General features: G+C 48.5%; 1 protein-coding gene across 1 annotated transcript in view; it reads left to right on the top strand.

The window, feature by feature from the left end:
* The window catches only part of ARHGEF39 (Rho guanine nucleotide exchange factor 39), a 54,494-nt gene that overhangs the window by 21,287 nt on the left and 11,304 nt on the right, over window positions 1-21,903 (top strand). Inside the window, exons 5-7 of the mRNA XM_065406948.1 lie at window positions 2,405-2,523; window positions 5,185-5,255; window positions 15,397-15,525. Coding sequence (XP_065263020.1) covers window positions 2,405-2,523; window positions 5,185-5,255; window positions 15,397-15,525 — 319 coding nt within the window. The remainder of the gene's footprint in view (window positions 1-2,404; window positions 2,524-5,184; window positions 5,256-15,396; window positions 15,526-21,903) is intronic.

The following is a 21,903-nucleotide window of genomic DNA, read 5'->3' as shown; positions in this document are numbered from 1 at the left end:
GCCTTCACAACATCCTCTGGCAAAGAGTTCCACAGGTTGACTCTGAGTTGTGTGAAGAAATACTTCCTTTTATTTGTTTAAACCTGCTGCCTATTAATTTCATTTGGTGACCCTTGGTTTTTGTGTTATGAGAAGGAGTAAATAACACTTCCTTATCTACTTTCTCTACACCAGTCATGATTTTATAGGCCTCTATCATACTTAATCCGTATTGAATTTTATCCTGTTTATTTCAGATCATTTCTCCAGTTTGTCTAGAGCATTTTGAATTTTAATCCTGTCCTCCAAAGTGTTTGCAAACCTCCTCCACAAGCTTAGTATCATCCACAAGCTTTACAAGTATACTCTGTATCCCATTGGCTAACTCATTTATGATGATATTGAATAGACCCAAACTCAGGATAGATCACTCAGAAATCAAGGCGTTGGATTGCAAGGGAGGGTCATGGGAACCCTACTCTTTCCGCCTTCATATGGGAGGGGGCATAAGGGGGCATGTGCCATCCCGATGGACACTGCTAGCTGCAACAAATTGTCTCACATGCGTAAGGTCCATGCACACCTGTAATGTAGTCTGTGGCTCCCAACAGCTTGAAGAACCCAGTTACTGTAGGGTAAGTAAATGTTCTTTTCTAGGCCCCCTGCTCAAACTACTAAAATATACTGCTTCTTTCTGGTACTTCAAACATAAGGACATAAGAAAGGCCGTAGATGGGCTAAGGTCCATCTAGCCCAGTATCCTGTCTACCGACAGTGGCCAATGCCAGGTGCCCCAGAGGGAGTGAACCTAACAGGCAATGATCAAGTGATCTCTCTCCTGCCATCCATCTCCACCCTCTGACAGACAGAGGCTAGGGACACCATTCCTTACCCGTCCTGGCTAATAGCCATTAATGGACTTAACCACCATGAATTTATCCAGTTCTCTTTTAAACTCTGTTATAGTCCTAGCCTTCACAACCTCCTCAGGTAAGGAGTTCCACAAGTTGACTGTGCGCTGCGTGAAGAAGAACTTCCTTTTATTTGTTTTAAACCTGCTGCCTATTAATTTCATTTGATGACCCCTAGTTCTTGTATTATGGGAATAAGTAAATAACTTTTCCTTATCCACTTTCTCCACATCACTCATGATTTTATATACCTCTATCATATCCCCCCTTAGTCTCCTCTTTTCCAAGCTGAAGAGTCCTAGCCTCTTTAATCTCTCCTCATATGGGACCCATTCCAAACCCTTAATCATTTTAGTTGCCCTTTTCTGAACCTTTTCTAGTGCCAGTATATCTTTTTTGAGATGAGGAGACCACATCTGTACGCAGTATTCGAGATGAGGGCGTACCATCGATTTATATAAGGGCAATAATATATTCTCCGTCTTATTCTCTATCCCCTTTTTAATGATTCCTAACATCCTGTTTGCTTTTTTGACCGCCTCTGCACACTGCGTGGACATTTTCAGAGAACTATCCACGATGACTCCAAGATCTTTTTCCTGACTTGTTGTAGCTAAATTAGCCCCCATCATATTGTATGTATAGTTGGGGTTATTTTTTCCAATGTGCATTACTTTACATTTATCCACATTAAATTTCATTTGCCATTTTGTTGCCCAATCACTTAGTTTTGTGAGATCTTTTTGAAGTTCTTCACAGTCTGCTTTGGACTTAACTATCTTTAGCAGTTTAGTATCCTCTGCAAACTTTGCCACCTCACTGTTTACCCCTTTCTCCAGATCATTTATGAATAAATTGAATAGGATTGGTCCTAGGACTGACCCTTGGGGAACACCACTAGTTACCCCTCTCCATTCTGAGAATTTACCATTAATTCCTACCCTTTGTTCCCTGTCCTTTAACCAGTTCTCAATCCATGAAAGGACCTTCCCTTTTATCCCATGACAGCTTAATTTACGTAAGAGCCTTTGGTGAGGGACCTTGTCAAAGGCTTTCTGGAAATCTAAGTACACTATGTCCACCGGATCCCCCTTGTCCACATGTTTGTTGACCCCTTCAAAGAACTCTAATAGATTAGTAAGACACGATTTCCCTTTACAGAAACCATGTTGACTATTGCTCAAGAGTTTATGTTTTTCTATGTGTCTGACAATTTTGTTCTTTACTATTGTTTCAACTAATTTGCCCGGTACCGACGTTAGACTTACCGGTCTGTAATTGCCGGGATCACCCCTAGAGCCCTTTTTAAATATTGGCGTTACTGATTAAGGCTCAGCCAATTACCAGAGGCTTCTAGCCTTCAGACCTTCCTTTGAAGCTCACAGCTTCCAACTGCCAGCCACAGCACACGGTCCTTCAAACAACCAAACAAACAAACAGACTGACAAACACAAGCTCAGCACACAGCAAGTAACCCCCAAACCTATGTTTCATCTTTGCTTGGTCACACACAGGAGCAGGTGAAGAAGAATAAGGCATTTTGCCGGTTTAAGAAGCTTCAAGAGTCTCGACCTGAGTTCCTGGGATGGCAGCTGGAGGATCTGCTCCCTCTGCCACTGCAGAGGCTCCATCAGTAAGGAAGCAGCCTTGAGCCTTCAGATGTCATTTTAGCACCAAGATTAGCACTAGGTGCTAGGAATCAGAGGTGAAGAGAGGGGACCCCATGGAACTGTAGTCTGTTGCTGGTGGACAGAGGTAGAGTGGCAGTAGTGACCCCAGGTCAGAACATTCCATTGCAGTCCACACAGATTCCAAGGTGTGTGTGTGTGGTGGGGATACAGGGAGGTAGGCAGCTGTCTGAGGTCTCTCCAGATTGTGGAAAGACATTCAGTGGCATAAGCTCTTGCCCCCTGAGCAATTCCCAGATTGTGGTGGTGCCTTGCCACAGGGTCTCCCATGTGGATGCTGCAGGACTCCTTCACTGAGTATGCCAAATTGCTAGGGGAGATAATGGGGCATTATTGGTTGCTGTGAGTGCTGGCTCTAATCTCATTAAATCCAGATTTGAGTGGGTAGGGTCTCTGTCTTTCCAGCATCTGACTGAGACTTGACAACTGGACAAGAAAAAATTGGCTGAAGTTGGTTCACACCAAGTTGGTTCACACTGGCAGAAGTGGTGCCGTTTGATAGGTTCTGTGTCTGCCCACTCTTTATATGGGTTGCTGTCTCTCGGACATTCTGTATCTCCCTTTTTGCACCTGCATGGTTTTAGGAGGAGATGGAGGCACCAGAGAGCCATAGAACCTTCTGTGGTTGATCAGAGGCTGTACCCTTTCCTCTTTTTTGATATCTGCCACAGTAATCCAGGTCTATTCTGCTTAGGGCTTTCCTTTAAGAGCAGCCATCCTGATGGGTAGGAAGAAGGTTGTCTGCATGTGGCGGTTTGGAGGCTAATTTAGCTTGGGGGAGCCATGGGGAGGTCCAGATGTAGGGTCTTTGCTGAGACTCCAGTTTGAGAAGTACATTTATAGTTCCTTTGATGCTGATAGGTAAACAAAACATCTGATGGGGAGGGCATTTCACTTGTCCAGGGCATCCCTCAGTCAGGGAGAGGGACTCCATAACACTTTAGTCTCCTGGACCATGGTGGTGGCTGTAGACATGAGATGTAGGAACATAGGAATTGACAGTCTGGGTCAGATCTGAGGTCCATCTAGTCCAGTAACTTGTTTTCGACAGAGGCCACAGTCAGATACTTCATCTGTAGTATGCAGAGGCTGGATAATTTGCCCACCACATTGGGTCTTGTCCTCTACTAGTTGGAGATTGGTTTAAGACCTGAAGTGTGATGATTATTATTCCTTTTTAAATGTTTATCAGTACAGTAACTCCTCACTTAATGTTGTAGTTATGTTCCTGAAAAATGCGACTTTATGCGAAACGATGCTAAGCGAATCCAGTTTCCCCATAAGAATGAATGTAAATGGTGGGGGGGTTAGGTTCCAGGGAATTTTTTTTCCCAGACAAAGACATTATATACATATACAGTGTAAGTTTTAAACAATTTTAAACAAACGGTTTAATATTGTACACAGCAATGAATGATTGTGAAGCTTGGTTGAGATGGTGGAGTAAGAGGGTGGAATATTTCCCAGGGAATGCCTTGCTGCTAAATGATGAATTAGTACTCGGCTGAGCCCTCAAGGGTTAATACACTGTTGTTAATGTAGCTTCACGCTCTACAAAGCAGCATGGATTGAGGCAGGAGGGAGGAAACACAATAGATGCAGGGCAGTAGCTGCAAACACTTCCCTGCAAAAATTGAACAAGATGATGAGCCCACGCTATCCAGCTGGAGCGCACCACTCCCTCCTTCTGACAGCACATGCACGGCTGTACAGGTGCTGACTTTCCAAAGTGCTGGGGGGGTGCGTGCATGAGTGAGAGAGAGAGAGAGAGAGAGAGAGAGAGAGAGAGAGAGAGATGTGCATTGCCCCTTTAAGTACACTGAGCCCACTTCAAGTACGTTGCACTTTTAAGCAGATCAGCCAGTTCAGACAGGAAGCAACAGCTTCCAGCAAGCTCCCTCCTTTCTGTCCCTGAGCCCTGTCCCCCTCCTCTGCTTTGTGGAGAGGGGGTACAGAGTGAGGGGGCAGGAGTAGGGGAACATCCTGATATCAGCACCCCTCTTACCTTTCTCCCAGCAAGCAGGAAGCTCCTGGGAGCAGCTCCAAGGCAGAGGGACAGCTGAACTTCTGCTGGGCAGCTGCTGAACCACATACCTTACAGGGAATTTAGGGGAGGTGATGGGGGGGGCTGCTGGCCCCTCCGGTTCTAAGCCCCACAAGGAGGGGCTGCTCTTCCAGAGAATCCTGCAAGCAGTGGTCAAAGCAGGCAGCTGCCAAATGACATTATAAGGGAGCATTGCGCAACTTTCAATGAGCATGTTCCCTAACTGATCAGCGACGTAACAACATTAACCGGGACGACTTTAGGTGAGGAGTTACTGTAATTATTATTAGGATAATTGATATTTTTGTTATGCATATGTGTCAAATCCCTTTTTGAATATTCCCAAGTTCCTGGTCTACATGGGTCAGGAGAACAATGGTATATGTGGGGAGAAGAAGGGGGAACTGACTGTTTTGAGAGAGGGGAAGTGCTTCAACACTCTGACTGATTAGTCCTCCCTTTTCCAAAGGCTGGATCTTTCTCATCCCTTGTACTATCCACAGTAGGAGATTCTGCTGATGGTGATTGTACGTGAAATGTGACTTTACCCCATCTGTCTTAGATACAAGCACTTGTTCAGAGACCTGATGGAGAACACCAGCCCGGATAGTGTGGAGTTCCAGTACCTTGCAAGTATGATGTAGATCCCAAACCTTGTTCAGGATTATTTCCTTTGCTAACAATTTAATAATCTCTCTGACCTCAAACCCTTTTCGGTGATGAGCTCTAGTAGATTACTATTTCTTTCCTTCTTCTCTCTCTTTCCCCCCCCCCCCCCGACCAAACACCCCAACTTCCTGAAACCTGATGGGATTATTAGCACAATTGGAATGTTAAAATCAGTGGTTATAACCTATTTAGGAAGGATTGAGTGGGCAAAAGGGGAAGGTGAGTGGCACTCTGTCAAAAATGGCATTACCTGTTTCCAAGTCACTGATAACTAAGAAGAAAATAATCTTGAATGCTTATGGATCAATGTCCTAACAGATAAAGCACAAGACTAGGGTATTAGCTGATATCTGCTACAGACCACCAGTCACATGAGGGAACAGTATGACCACCTCCTTATGCACCAATTTACAATATGTAGAGGAAAAAACCTGATATAATGGGGGACTTCAATTTGAGTAACATGCTGGGGGTCTCATGCTGCTAGTCTTAAAACACCCTTGGGATTTCTAAACATTATAGATGATGATTTCCTAATTCAAAAAGTGTTGCAACCAACACAAGCGAATTCTATATTAGGTCTTGTCCTTCAGATAAAGAACCGATCACAGAACTAAAAATTAATGTATCTTAGATGCAAGAGATCATGATTTAATGGTGTTTATAATATGCAAGCTGAATAAAGTCCAGACCAGTTTCTATACATATACACACACTCCCTCTCTCTCTCTCAGTTCTTTAATAGGACCAATTTAAAAAAACTGAAAACAGTCATGAGCCAAATTATCTGTGATGAAGAATTTAATCAGAAAAATGTGAATGCTCATTGGGAATCATTTAATAACATCTTATTAGATGCCCAAAAAAACACAATTGAGGAAGAAAGCTATGCTGGTTAAAAAACAAACATAGTTTAGAGAGGCATTGAAGGCAGCTACAAAAAAGTTATATATAACAAATGGAAGAACAGAGAAGTTGATAGTAAGAAATATAAATCAGAAGTTAGTAAAAAATTGATAATGGCACCAAAGGACACAAGGAGAAATCTATGGCTAGCAAAGTGAAGGACAATAAGGAGTTTTAAAATATATTGGGGACAAAAAGAATCCTGACAATGGTATTGGTCCATTATCAGATGGAAATGGTAGAATTATCAATAATAACACAGAAAAGGTAGAGGGATCAATACATATTTCTGTTCTGTATTTGGGGAAAAACAGATGATCTAGTTTCACCGTATGGTGATAAAACTCTTTCCATTTCACTAGTATATCTGGAGGATGTTAAACTGAAGCTACTAAAGTTAGATATTATTTTTAAATTAGTAGGTCCAGATAATTTATGTCCAAGAGTTGTAAAAGAGTTGGCTGAGGAGCTTGCTGGACCATTAATGTTGGTTTTCAATAAATCTTGGAACACCGGAGAAGTTCCAGAAGACTGGAAGAAAGTGAATGTCGTGCCAGGTTTTAAAAAGGGTAAAAAACGGGATGGCCAGCCGGACATTGATCCCTGGCAAGATAATGGAACGGCTGATATGGGACTCAAAAAATAAAGAACTAAAGGAAGGTAATATAATAAATGTAAATCAACATGGGTTTATAGAAAATAGATCCTGTCAAACTAACTTGATGTCTTTTTTATCAGATTACAAGTTTGGTTGATAAAGAGAATAGTGTTGACATAATCTACTTAGATATCTGTAAGGTGTTTGAGTTGGTACCATATGACATTTTGATTAAAAAACCAGAATGGTAAAAAATTAACATTGCACACATTAAATTAATTAAAAACTGACTGATAGGTCTTAAAATGTAACTGTAAATGGGTAATCATTATTGTTTCCAGTGGGGTCCTGCAGGCCTCAGTTCTTGACCCTATGCTATTTAACATAATTATCAATGACGTGTAAGAAAACAAAATCAACCCTGAGAAAGTTTGCAGATGGCACACAAATTTGGGGAGTGGTAAATAATCAAGAGGACAGAGTGATCTACACTTGGTAAACTGTCCGCAAGCAAACAATATGGCTACATGTAAATGTATACATGTAGGAACAAAGAATATAGTGTATACTTACAGGATGGGGGACTCTATCCTGGGAAGCAGTGACTCTAAAAAAGATTTGCAGGTCTTGGTGGATAATCAGCTGAACATGAGTTCCCAGTGTGACACAGTGGCCAAAAGAGCTAATGCAACCCTGGGATCCATAAACTGGGATCTTGAGGAGGAGTAGAGAGGCTATTTTACCTTTATATTTGGCAATGGTGTGACCGCTGCTGGAATACTGTGTCCAATTCAAGAAGGATGTTGATAAATTGGAGAGGGTTCAGAGAAGTGCCACAAGAAATGATTGAAGGATTAGAAAACTTGCCTTATGGAGACAGACACAAGGAACTCAATTTGTTTAGCTTAACAAAGAGTCGATTGAGGGGTGACTTGATCAGTCTAAGTACCTACATGGGGAACAAATATTTAATAATGGGCTTTTCAGCCTCATTGACAAAATGATCCAGTGGCTGGAAGTTGAAGCTAGATGAATTCAGACTGGAAATGAGGCGTACGTTTTTAAAAGTGAGTAATTAATCATAGAAACAATTTACCAAGGGTCATAGTGGATTCTCCGTCATTAACCATTTTAAACTCAAGATCAGATGTTTTTATAAAAGATCAGCTCTAGGAATTATTTTGGGGAAGTTTTATGGCCTGTGCTACACAGGAAGTCAGACTACGGTGATCTGATCACAGTGGTCCCTTCTGGTCTGAGAATCTGATTTTTTCTTCAAGTGATAGTCCTATAGGTATTTGAAACGCAGGTGCGCATGCATGCCATGCTCCGGAGCCAGAAGTTTTCAGTAGCAGTGTCTGTTGACCCGCACGTGTGTCGTACGTTGCCTCGTGCTCCAGGTGAGGTTATAAGAGGCTATGTGGGACAATGCTCCTTCCGTTTCCTCTCACCGCCGCATGGTTGGAGTCGGAATCTTCTTTCCTCCATGCTTGTAGTCTGCTATGAGAATGCTTTGTCCGTGTATACTGTTAGATAGTTTAGTCTTCTTGTGTAGATAGTTCATAGTTAATTAGTGTAGTTGATTTTGCCCCGCTCGGGGCCCGTCCCAACTTTGTTGAGGGACCGTGCCTCATGTTCTGGGTTCAAAAACTGTATGTTGTGCCCTCGCTCGTTCTTAATGAGTGAGGAGCACTGCTGCAGCTTGTACTGCTTGGGGGATGCACATCTTGCTGCACACTGTGAGATCTGCAAGTCTTTTCCCTTGTGGACCCACCTTTTGTGATTCCGGAAATTCCTTATGGAAGAGGAGGCTCTCCACATACGGAATCCGATCCGGGTCCAGTGGAACCAACGGTGCACTGTCCTTCACCGGTGGTGAGTGCCCCACCCACTACTTCCTGTCAGGATCCGATGGGATCACTGGCACAGGACAAGTCCAAGCATGAGGGTCATAAGCTCTCTCATGGGCATCGCGGGAAGTCCCTGTTGCAGACTGCCGCTGAGCACAGCATTTGGTCCCCGAGTCATGGCATGTCGGGTGAGATGTTGCATGTGGACCCCACCTAAGCTCCCCCATTCCAGGGGTAAAGCTAAGAGGCAAAAGGTACCGGTACCCCTGACTGCCACGCCAGCTGTGTGAAGAGACAGCCCTCCATGGCATGCACCTTCATCGCAACCAGAGTTCCCACACTGCACATGCCTCCACACTCCAGCAGTCGGAGAAATGTCTCCTAGACACCTGGGCGCATAAAGCCTCTGTTCCCAATGGTGCACCCAGACCTGCTATCTCTGCTGCTCTTGGTACCGCAGCCTCCTACTCCAGTGGACACACTGCTTCTCTGGCTTCGCTTGGGCCAGAGACCACACCTGTCAGTTGCACTTGGGCCACCTGCACTGAGGGCTCCACCACTACCTGAGGTCTCTTTGGACTCAGATGGCTGTTCTGCAGAGGAACCATCATTTTCCCCTGTGTCCCGGCACAGTTCAGACTCCCAGGCGTCACCGCTGCACCAGGCAGGGTAAGCTTGGGCACCACCGCCCTGGTATAGCTACCTTTGGGGCCTCTGTACCCCTGGGACCCATAACACTGCCCGTATCCGCCTTCCCAGGTCTCGCATGCTTTTGTCTGGGCTCCTGTGCTGGAACTGCCCAGTTCCGACCAGAAACAGAGACTGAGTGGGAGCCAATATCAACGGTTGTCTCATCCTCTCCCGATGAAGCCCTGATTTCCCCAGCCCTCTTGCCTCCTGATGATTAAGGCTATGGTTTGTCACGGGTATTTTTAGTAAAAGTCATGGACAGGTCACGGGCAATTAAAAATTCACGGCCTGTGACCTGTCCATGACTGATACTATAAATATTCCTGACTAAATCTTGGGGGGCGGCATGCTGGAGGGGGGTGCTCCAGGGGGAGCTGGGGCCCGCTGCTGAGAGGGGCCTGCTGCTGGTGTAAAGTGGGGGCCACCGCTGGGGTGGACAGGGACAGCGACTCCAGCTGCCAGAGGCTGCTCATCAGCGGCTGCTCCGGCCGCCCAGGAACCATTGCCGGGGTCCGCCAATAGTGGCTGCTCCCAGGGACCGCTCCCAGGGACCGCTGCCAGGGTCTGCCGACAGTAGCTGCTCCAGCCACCCCCGGGATCACTTCTCAGGCAGTCCCCAGGGCCAGTCGCACCAGCTGCTGCTTGGGTGGTCCCCGGGGCCTGCTGCCTGGGGCTGCTCTAGCAGTGGCCGGTGCAGCTGGCTGCGGGGCCATCCAAGCTGGCTGCAGAGCCACTCCTGTATCAGCTGCTTGGGCAGGCCTGGGGTCAGCCACATTGGCCACCGCAGAAGTTATGGAGGTCACAGAAAGTCATGGACTCCGTGACTTCCGTTACAAACATGGAGCCGTACTGATGATAATTGCCGGTACCAAGAGGTGCTGCAGCAGGTGGATCTAGACTTGGGCATATCTCTGGAGGAAGTCCAGGACTAACACCATCAGCTGTTGGACATCCTCCAGCCCAGAGTTCCATCTCACGTCACACTATTTTCAAGCCTGCGTGAGCAGTTCGGCACACACCAGCTTCATGTACCCCCATGCCTAAGAGGGCGGAACACTGATACTTTGTCCCATCTAAGGGGGTAACTTTCTTTTTTCTCATCCCCGCCCCCACACTTTGCTAGTGGTGCACACAGTGACTGAACGAGTGAGGAGCTTCTAACCCCTAGGGTGGCGAAATGCTCGACTTCCTGGGCCGTAAGGTATACTCCTCCACAGCCCTGCAGTTCCACATCTCTTAATTACTGTACTCCGCTAGCGAAGTATTACTTTCATAACTATGCAAGCTATAGATCTACCATTGGACAAACAGCAGCACTTCCAGGCCCTGGTGGAGGAAGGTCGCCTGATGGCCAAGGTCAGCCTCAAGCTGCGGTGGATGCAGCAAATACATCCATCTACTCCCTTGCCACAGCCATCATCATACAATGAGTCCTAGCTGCAGTCCTCTGGCTTCCCCAGGGAGATCCAGACCATCATCCAGGACCTCACACTTTGACGAGGACAGTTTGTTCTCAGTGAAGACAGACAAGTCCTTCCACTCTCTGAAGGACTTTAGAGCAACACTCTGATCTCTTGGGAAATGCATCCTGGCACCCCATCAAAAGCAATCCAGTTATGCTCCTATGCACCATACCAGGCCACCTACCCCCAGTATCAGGAGCCCGCACAACGGTGCTCTCAGTCACGGTGTCCGTGATACTCAGCCACCGCCGCCACCTCTGCAGCACCACGGCATCCACCGAAGTGACAGTTTTGATGTACATGTTGAGACCTGCGAGCCCCCCACATCACCATCCCCAGCCCTCCAACCTTTGGGGGCCATTTGCCCTATTTGTCCATGATTGAGACAAGATCATCACGGATTGTTGGGTATTAGAGATCATGCAGCACGGTTATTCAATCAAATTGCTTTCCCCTCCCGCTGCGTGCCTCCTGCCCCTCCCAGATGCCTATTGGGAGTCTCTTATTGCAACCTCCTACAACATGAGGCAGACACCCTCCTTGAGAAAGGCACAATAGAACTGGTGTCTAATCCCTTAGTCAGCAAAAGCTTCTACTCCCCATACTTTTTCATCCCCTTCTTGATCTGACTACTCAACACATTCATCATGAAAACCGAGTTCTATATGGTGACGCTCACTTCCATCATCCCCTACCTTCCCCAGGGGTCATGGTTCACAGCTCTCAACTTGAAGGATGCATATTTCCACACTGACATCTGCCCAGCCCACTGCAAGTTTCTTTGCTTCTGCATGGGCGGCAACGACTACCAGTTCAGAGTCCTCCCCTTCGGCATTGCAATGGCCCCAAGGGTCTTCACCAAAGTCTTCGCAGCTCAACTAAGGTGGCTGAGGTACTCACTGAGACAACGTCAGCCATCTGCGCTCTTTGTTCTCTCCTCGCCACTCTTGGTATCTGAATCCACAAGGAAAAATCCATGCTCGTCCCAGCACAGACAATCCACTTCATCGGGGCATGCCTGGATTCCATAGTGGCTCAGGCCTTTCTCCCGGCAGGCCATTCCGCCACCCAGAGAGCAGTCCTATGTCACAACCCACACACCACGGTGTGTCGCTGTCTCTGCCTCATTGGCCACATGGCAGCCTGAATCCATGTGACACTGCATGCCCGCTTGTATATGCGCTGTCTACAGTTGTGGCTCCTATTGGTCTGCAGGCTCCACATCGACCACCTGGATGCCACACTGATTGTCCCAAGTCTAGTCCAGGCCTCTCATCTGGTGGACCAACCCTTCGAAAGAGATGATAGGCACCCCCTGCCCCACTCCCATCCCAACCACCACCCTCACCTCGGACACCTCCCTATCTGGTTGGGGTGCTCACCCTGGATGGCCATGCCGTCCCAGGGCCTGGGATTCAGCACAAGGTCCACATGCGCATCAATATCTTGAAGGTGTGGGCAACCTGCCTTGTGTTCCTGCCTCTTATCTGAGCATGCCAGGTTCATCTCCTCTTCGACAATACCACCGCAGCAGCATACATAAACAGGCGGAGGGCACCAAGTCCTGGTCACCCGGTGTGGAGACCATCTGCCTCTGGAACTGGTATATCTGCCACAATGTCACACTCCATGTGACATACCTCCTGGGAATGCAGAACTCTATGGTGGACACATTCAGCCGGATCTGGTACCTCAATCACAAGTGGAAGCTACACAACCCCACTCTCTGCTGCCGCTGCCATGCCTAGGACACCCGTCACTGGGACCTTTTTGCCACTTGCAAAACTACAAGTTCCCCCTCTACTGCTCCCGGGGGGGCAACGGGCATGATTCCTAGGTCAATGCTCTCCTCTTTCTGTGGCAAGGTGGCCTCCACTACACCTTCTCCCCCCCACCCCAATTCCCCGGGTACTGCGCAAGATCCAACACGATTGGGCCATGGTCCTGTTAATAGCCCCATTTTGGTCCCAACAATTCTGGTTTCCAGACCTGCTCAGACTCTCCACCCATCCCCTAATCCACCTCCCCACACTGCTGGATCTCTTCACCCAGGACTGAGGCAGAGTCAGACATCCCTGCCCAGGCCTGCATTGCCTCCTCGCCTGGCTTTTGGATGGTGCTTGCATGTAGACATTGTCTGCTTGACACCAGTGTAGCACATACTTAAGCACAGCAGATGAGCTTCCACATGGGCATTCTACGCAGTGAAATGGATGCATTTCACCTTCTGAGTGCAACACTACTGTCTTCCCCCTCAGTGATGTCTTTCATTCCTACCGTCCTGGACTACCTCCTGGAACTTACGACCTCAGGCCTCGCCATTAGCTCCATCTGAGTCCACTTGGCAACACTTAATGCCTTCCTCCCACTGGTTGACAGCCACTCAATGTTTACCCCCCCTTTCTGAAAGGGCTGACAAATAACTTCCCATCGGTCCTTAAACCTACTATCCCCACCCTGGGACCTCAATCTCGTACTTTCTGCCCTCCTCAGACCTCCCTTTGAGTCCCTGGCCACGTGCTCCCTCTCATACAAATCCATGAAGGTCATCTTTCTCATTGCCATCATTTCCACTAAGTGGGTCAGCAAATTGGCGGCCACAATGGCCAACCTACCATATACAGTATTCCATAAATACAGCGTTTCATTACGCCTTCACCATAAGTTTCTTCTGAAAGTGGTCTCAGAGTTCCATCTCAATCAGTCCATTCACCTTCTTCCATCCTAAGCCGCATGTCTCTACAGGGGACAGGACCCTACACTCATTGGACGTCTGCCATGCACTTGCGTTCTACCTTGACAGGACCCATGCCTTTCGTACCTTTTTGTAGGCATTGCGGTGAGGTCGTGAGGACAAGCCCCCTCTTCACAGCACATATCAAAGTGGGTCTCTACATGCATCACAGAATGCTGCAGGCAGGCTAATACCCCGCTGCCTGGCAGGATTACAGCCCACTCCACATGGACACGTGACCTGGCAGCGACCTGGCGCTCCGTGCATACCTTCCCCACCCACTATGCCATCACACAGGGGAGCAGTAGAAGATACAGCCATCAGCCATGCCATCCTGCAGATGACGATACTTCTTGTGTCCTCACCCCTGTCTCCAAGCTGATCACTACTTGGTACTCACCCACATTTGGAATACATATAGGGACTATCACTTGAAGAAGATAAATGTTTGTTTCTGGGTGACACCTCTCAAATAAATTAACATCAAGACTAGACATCTATGTGTAGATGGCCCATTAAGGACACTTCACTCTATCAGTGGGCCATAGAAGAAACTCATCCTTCCCAGATAACTCTCCCAAAGGACGCCTTAGACACCAAGGGGCCAATAGCCAACCCCTGTGAGTCAGCAAACCATGTAAGGACGTGATATGCTCATATGACCGTGGCTCCATCTTGGGCTAGTAACTTTCCACAAAGAGGAGCTGTGGGCTTTGTTTGGGACAGGATCTAAAAAGGCACCTGAGACATCTCCATTTTGTCTTCATTTCCTGCTTCATGTTTCTGGACTGGATTACTAACAAGGAAGCTCTAAACAAGGACTGATAACCCTTAATCTGTCTGGGTAATTTCCAGAGAGACTTTTGCAAGCTAGCAGTTTATTCCATCACTGCTACAAACCTGATATAAGGACTTTGCAATCAATTGTATGTATATGATTCCTTAGCCATTTATAACTCTCTTCTTTCTTTTTCCTTTTAATAGTAAATCTTAGACTTAGTTATTAAGGATTGGCTGTAAGCATGTATTTGGGTAAGATCTGAGATTCATATGGACCTACGGGTAAGTGTCCAATATCTTTGGGATTGGTAGAACTTTAAGTATGGTGAATAGGGTTTTCAGTAACCCCTCAATATATTAGACTTGGTTGTCTAGATGGGAGCCAAGAGCTGGAATACCTAAAGGGGATTGGGTTTGGTTTCTTATTAACCAGTGTGGCACTACAGATAGCTCTCGATTCTGGATTGGTGAATCTAATTACAGAATAAACCACCAGTTTTGGGGATTATGGGCCCTATTTCTTGCAGTCTGCCCTGAGTGTGGCATTGTCAGTGTGGCACATCCAGACACCTGGTCACACCCACCCACCATCCCCTCTACTGCAGACTGCGCTATTTAGTGGTGAGAGAGTGACTGAAGGGGCATTGCCCCGCATGGCCTCCTATAACCTTGTTTGTAGCATGAGGCAATGTATGACTCAGGTGCAGGTCAACTGACCCTGCTACTAAAAACTTTCAGCTGTGGCGGGCAAGCACGCCCAGTTTTGGAATACAGAGAGGGACCGCACATCTCTGGCTGGGATGATTTAGTTGGATATTGGTCCTGCTTTGAGGAGGGGGTTGGACTAGATGACCTCCTGAGGTCCCTTCCAACCCTGAGATTCTATGATTCTGTGATCTCGAAGAACCTCCAGTTACAGGTAAGTAACCTGCTCAACTCCCAGATTTCAGCGATAGGATTGGGTAGAGCCATCTACATGCTCTTCTCCAGTTCTGGCAATTTTGTCTATTTCCCAACCTGATGTAGGTCACTTGCAGTGAAGTGTTTTGTTTTGTTTTTTATTGATGTGCTATGCTAATTTCAGAAGCTGTGAAATCTGTTTCTGAGGTGTCTCAGTGGGTCCATAGCACAATTCGCAGCCATGAGAACTCAATGCAACTGCTTCGGGTCCAGAAACTGCTCAAAGGACAGAAGACCAAGGTGCTGACTCCAGGTGGGTCCTACTCATCAGCCAGACAAAGTGAATTGGAGACAGCTTTGTGATCACTTCTGATTCAATTCAAATAGACTTGGAGAGGAAAATTGGCTAATGTCTCACAAACAGGGTATGAAGTATCAGAGGGGTAGCCGTGTTAGTCTGAATCTGTAAAAAGCAACAGAGAGTCCTGTGGCACCTTTAAGACGAACAGATGTATTGGAGCATAAGCTTTCGTGGGTGAATACCCACTTCGTCAGACGCATGTAATGGAAATTTCCAGAGGCAGGTATAAATATGCAGGCAAGGATCAGTCTGGAGATAACGAGGTTAGTTCAATCAGGGAGGGTGAGGTCCTCTGCTAGAAGTTGAGGTGTGAACACCAAGGGAGGAGAAACTGCTTTTGTAGTTGGCTAGCCATTCAGTCTTTGTTTAATTCTGATCTGATGGTGTCAAATTTGCAAATGAACTGAAGCTCGGCAGTTTTTCTTTGGAGTCTGGTCCTGAAGATTTTTTGCTGTAAGATGACTACCTTTACATCTGCTATTGTGTGGCCAGGGAGGCTGACGTGTTCTCCTACAGGCCTGCACAACTCATAAAGTGGCGAGGGCCATATTACTCCAAAGAAAACAGCTGAGGGCTGAAACCCCCCGAGCGCCACCAACCCCCCCCCAGCGCCACCGAGCCCCCCCCCCCCCGCGCCACCCGCCCCACGGAAACAACCCCCCCAGCGCTGCCGAAACACCCCCCCGCCAGCGCCACCTGCCCCGTGGAAACAAACCCTCCTTCCCCAGCGCCACCCCTCCGAAACAGCAGTATTGAACCTCGGTAATTTGTTATAGCAGGCCCCTAAGGTAGTATAATTAAGGTAAAAGAAAAATGTCTTTTTGCTAGAAGTAGAATAAGATCTTCCCCCCCCACTTTGTAATCAATTGCCATGTTGAATGAATGAGGTGTGAATGAGGAAGGCGTGGAAGGCAGGCACCTCCAGACAGCTGCAACCCTTGGAGAGGGCAGGGCCGGCTCTAGGATTTTTGCCGCCCCAAGCAAAAAAAATTTTGGCCGCCCCCCCCTTTTTTTTTCATGCCCCTCTGCCCCCGGCCCCGCCCCAACTCCACCCCTTCTGAACCGCTTCCCCAAATCCCCAGCCCCGCCTCCTCCCCCGGCGTGCCGCATTTCCCCCCCCACCATTGCTTCCTGCGGGCCCCCCGTGACCTCCCACCCTAGCTCACCTCCGCTCCGCCTGCTCCCCCTGAACGCGCTGCTGCTCCGCTTCTCCCCCCTCCCTCTCAGGCGAGGGAGGGGGGAGAAGCGGAGCAGCAGCGCGTTCAGGGGAGTAGGCAGAGCGGAGGTGAGCTAGGGTCGGGGGGTGCAGGAAGTAACGGGGGGGTAGAGGAACCACTCCCCGCTCCAGCTCACCTCTGCTCCACCACCGCCGCCTCCCCCGAGTGCCCGCCGCTTGACTTCTCCTCCCTCTCAGCCTTGCTGCGCGAAATAGCGGTTTTGCGCGCGGCAAGCCTGGGAGGGAGGGGGGAGAAGCGGAGCGGCGGCGCATGCAGGCGGAGCAGAGGTGAGCTAGGGTGGGGGGGCGCAGGAAGTAACGGGGGGGTAGAGGAACCACTCCCCGCTCCAGCTCACCTCCGCTCCACCACCGCCGCCTCCCCTGAGTGCCCGCCGCTTGGCTTCTCCTCCCTCCCAGCCTTGCTGCGTGAAACAGCTGTTTCGCGCGCGGCAAGCCTGGGAGGGAGGGGGGAGAAGCAGAGTGGTAGCGGCGTGCTCAGGGGAGCAGGCGGAGGCGAGCTGGGGCGACAGGGGCACTTTTTCCCCCATGCCCGGAGTCGGCACCTATGATGGCCGGCGCCAGAATGCTGCCCCTAGAAATGTGCCGCCCCAAGCACCTGCTTGTTTTGCTGGTGCCTGGAGCTGGCCCTGGGAGAGGGGATGGGAACCAGACCAGATCAGTAGAACAGGTCAGCCACCGATTCGCCGCTCACCTCTTCAGCCGGCTCGCCTCCTCAGCCACCCTCCCCCGGCTCGCCTACTCACTCCCCGCCACTGCCCGCCCGCTCGCTCGCCTACTCAGCCCCCCTCCTTCACCCGCCGCTTGCCTACTCACCCCTCCCCCCCTGCAGGCAGCACAGTGAGCCCACTTACTCAACCCCCGCGGGCCGCACAGTGAGCCCACGCGGGCCGCATGTTGTGCAGGCTATCTGACTTGTGTCCATTTATCCTTTTACGTAGTGACTGTCCAGTTTGGCCAATGTACATAGCAGAGGGGCATTGCTGGCACATGATGGCATATATAACATTGGTGGACGTGCAGGTGAATGAACCGGTGATGTTGTAGCTGATCTGGTTAGGACCTGTGATGATGATGCTGGTGTAGATATGTGGGCAGAGTTGGCATCGAGGTTTGTTGCATGGATTGGTTCCTGAGTTAGAGTTGTTATGGTGCAGTGTGCGGTTGCTGGTGAGAATATGCTTAAGGTTGGCAGGTTGTCTGTGGGCGAGGACTGGCCTGCCTCCCAAGGTCTGTGAAAGCGAGGGATCATTGTCCAGGATGGGTTGTAGATCACTGATGATGCGTTGGAGAGGTTTAAGCTGAGGACTGTAGGTGATGGCCAGTGGAGTTCTGTTGGTTTCTTTCTTGGGTTTGTCTTGTAGCAGGAGGCTTCTGGGTACACGTCTGGCTCTGTTGATTTGTTTCCTTATTTTCTTGTGCGGATATCGTAGTTTTGAGAATGCTTGGTGAAGATCTTGTAGGTGTTGGTCTCTGTCTGAGGGGTTGGAGCAGATGCGGTTGTACTTCAGCGCTTGGCTGTAGACGATAGATTGTGTGGTGTGTCTGGGTTGGAAGCTGGAGGCATGAAGGTAAGCATAGCGGTCGGTGGGTTTTCGGTACAGGGTGGTGTTAACGTGACCATCACTTATTTGTACTGTGGTATGATAAATGGCAAATTATGGGGAGAGGTGACTAGTGGGCCCCCAGGGAATGGGACTGCCTGGCTGGATTCACAATCTTCATTTAATGACCTGGAAGTGGAGGTAAGTAGCAGGTTAATGGCACTTGCAGGTGTCACTCAATTGGGAGGAATTCATGACTTGCAGTGAGGACAGGAAAATGATCCAAAGTAGCTCATGGACATTAGTTTGGGAAAATGTAGCTACTGTCTCCACCTCATCTTTTAATAAGTAGAGAAAGCTGACAGTCGTGTTTTCATCCCTCATGCGTGCTCACCTCTTCTCTTCCCCCCCCCCCCCCCCCAAAAAAGGCAAGACTCGAATATGTTCTGGTGGCATGGGAACTGGTGTTTTGCCTCTGCAGTGCACTGGCAAAATCGAGGAATGTTGGTTGACAATAATTGCCACACCAGATCAACCTAATGGTCCATCTAGTCAAGTCTTCTGTTTCTAAGCGTGGCCAGTATAATGTCTTTAGAGGAAGGCATGGGTTCTGTGCCTGTGCAGACTAATGTTGTTAATGATTTGTAAGAGAACATAACTACTGATCAGGGCCATAGCCACGGGTGTGCTGGCCCACTCATTTAGCATCCAGGCCCACCCAAATCTGAGCAGGGGTGTTGCGCTGCCACAGCAGGCCGGAGCATCACTCGGGCACAGCAACGTGGGCCGGTGGGGGGGGAGCAGGGGCATGTTCCCTCCCCCCCACCCCATTAATCATCTCTGCCACCGCCTGCAGTTTCTGCCTCGGCCCCTGCCCTGGGATTCCCTTCCCCAGCCCCTCCTCCCCCCTTTCTGCCATGGTGGAAGTCAGGCTGAGCGTGGCTGGAGACGTGCCTAGGAAAGGCACCGCAGCTAGCGCTCCCACTGAGCCCTGCTAGATGGCGCCAAGAGCAGGGAAACTGGGCTGGCAGAAGAGTTCTGCGAGATGGGGCCTGGGAAGCCTGCTGAGTTCTGTCCCTTTCTCACCCGCAACCTCCAGTAAGTGTTTGGAGCCCAGGACAATGGGGAGGAGGGGGAGGGAACGGGGTGGGAGCCAGGGGGGTGGGGGAAGCAGCAGGGCCCAGGGGCATTGGGTGAGGGGCTGGCGTTTAAAGTGCCCCCCAAAAGTAAGTAATTTAAATCCCTGCGCACACCCTGGGCACCTGAAATCCAGGACGGCGCTATGTGTCTGCCCTTCAGAAAGCTACGCTCCAACAGCTCTGCCATTTTTTGAGCTACCCCATACACATGCCCAGCTCAGCAGGGAAAGCCCTAGGAAGAGGGTGTGGCATCAGGGGAGAAGCTGAGCTAGCACAGTCTGTCATTGTTCGTCCACCCGAAAGTCGGGGCCCACCCAAATTTCCACTCCTAGCTATGCCACAGCAGCTGATAAGTTTCTAAATTACACTGGTGGGGTGGAAAATAATGAGTGATCAGTGTAGCTAGATAAGCTAGGCAAAATCAAACAAAAATACAGGCTTTTCAGTACACCTCTACCCTGATATAACGCGGCCCGATATAACATGAATTCGGATATAACGCAGTAAAGCAGCGCTCGGGGGGGGGGGGGGGGCTGCGCACTCCGGCGGATCAAAGCAAGTTCGATATAATACGGTTTCACCTATAACGCGGTAAGATTTTTTGGCTACCGAGGACAGCGTTATATCGGGGTAGAGGTGTATAGCCAAGTACAAACTCGTACATTAGAAACGGAGGTTAATAATCTGAAAACCAGAGACTCTGGAAAGCACTTAGAGTTGGATTCAGAAGGGGGACTTGGTGCCTAAAGTGGCAGTTAGGCACCACTAGTGTATGCAAAACCCTTGCTTGGCTGTCTCCTAACCCTGAAGGTGCCTAAAGTCCCTAGGCACCTGAATTTCTGCCATTAAAGTGGCTGTGTGTGCACAAAGCTACCTCAGTCCTGACACTGATGACCAGTTTGGTCCATAACTTGCACCTAAACCACAGTGGTGTTCTCCAGACTGGTGTTCTCCTTCCTATCTTGCTTTTGGGGTCTGATTCACTAGCCATGCTTGGAGTACCCCTAAACCTACACAAAATGGCACAAGTCGGGGGAACAGCTATAACTTAACCTAGTGGTTAAGGCACTCACTCAGGATGTGGGGGAGAGAGAGGTTCAATTCCCACCGCTGCCAGCTGTGGAGAAGAGATTTTAACTGTGGCTTCCCACCTCCCAGGAGAGTACCCTAACCACTCAGTTATGGGGTATTCTGGGGCAGGGCTCTCTGGCTCTCCTGTTGAACCTGTTCCACTGTGTGTAAAATAATCAACTACACATTGGGCCAGAGAATTAGAATGGCTGTCTCTGTAGTCCAGTGGTCAGGGCAGTCCCCATGCAGCAGGCAGATCCAGGTTCAGTCCCCTTCTCCAATGCATATTTCATTACTAGTAACTGCAAGCCTATGCTGTCACATGGGTGTAATTCCTAAAGTCATGTGGTTTAAATAAACCCACCAAAAATGACTGAGAATTTAAAAATTGGAGGGTAACAGATCATGAATGCCAGTCGTGATTCAATCTGCTGCTATTTTGAACAGAGAGTTCTCCCCCATTGTTTGTAGCTGTATCCATCGCTTCACAGTGACTCAACAGACATTTGAGGCTTTGGAGTGATATTTGGTGTAGCCAATCAGTTGCTTTTTATCATTTGATTGTATTATTGTCATGGTTAACTCCTATGTAATCAATGTGTGACGAATAGTTATAAGTAGGATAGGACTATGGGAGTATAAGATTGAAAAGTATTTAGGAGTGATGGATGTGTATTAGGTACAAGTAAAACAAGGCTGTAATGCAAGGCCTACTAGGTAAGGCCTGCATGATTTCAGCTTTGCCACTCTAGGCTTCAGGCTTAAGGATACTTGTCTTGAGTGGGTGACTTAAGATTGATCCTATGCCAATAAAACTACAAGATTACTATAAAGGATGTGCCAATAGGTGATGTTATGAAAAAATAGAAAACAATGTATCCATCTAGACTGCAAGGTACCTGATTGGGAGATCATGGGAAGTTCTGTTCTGACCACAGAACAGAACACAGGAACATATGTACATAAATGTTAATAAGATGCTAATAATAATAAAGGGAACTAAGAGAATACCCTATGAAAAGTGGGACACTTCAAAATTTATGGGGTAGGGAAGAATAGATAAGGAAAAGGAGGGTTGGAACCTTTATGCATATGCATAAGGTGTTAGGTGTCATCAGAACAAGACAGAGGTGCCCTGGATGGGCTAATGTGGGAAGACTCAAAGGGTGGACGTCATTGGGATGACCCCAGCAGGAACTACCCTCTATCAATGACCACCTGTCAATGAGAGATCCGGCATGTGAGTATGAATATGGCATTGGCTATTGCTTGGGCTCTCTCACGTTGTGTAGATGTGCATGTGAGTGTAATTTATAATACGAACAAAATCTTTTTGCTTGTA

The sequence above is a fragment of the Emys orbicularis genome, chromosome 6 (genome assembly GCF_028017835.1).
Source record: "Emys orbicularis isolate rEmyOrb1 chromosome 6, rEmyOrb1.hap1, whole genome shotgun sequence".
Lineage (NCBI taxonomy): Eukaryota > Metazoa > Chordata > Testudines > Emydidae > Emys > Emys orbicularis.
Note: the sequence above shows the minus strand (reverse complement) of the source record. Positions and strands in the feature narration are given on the sequence as shown.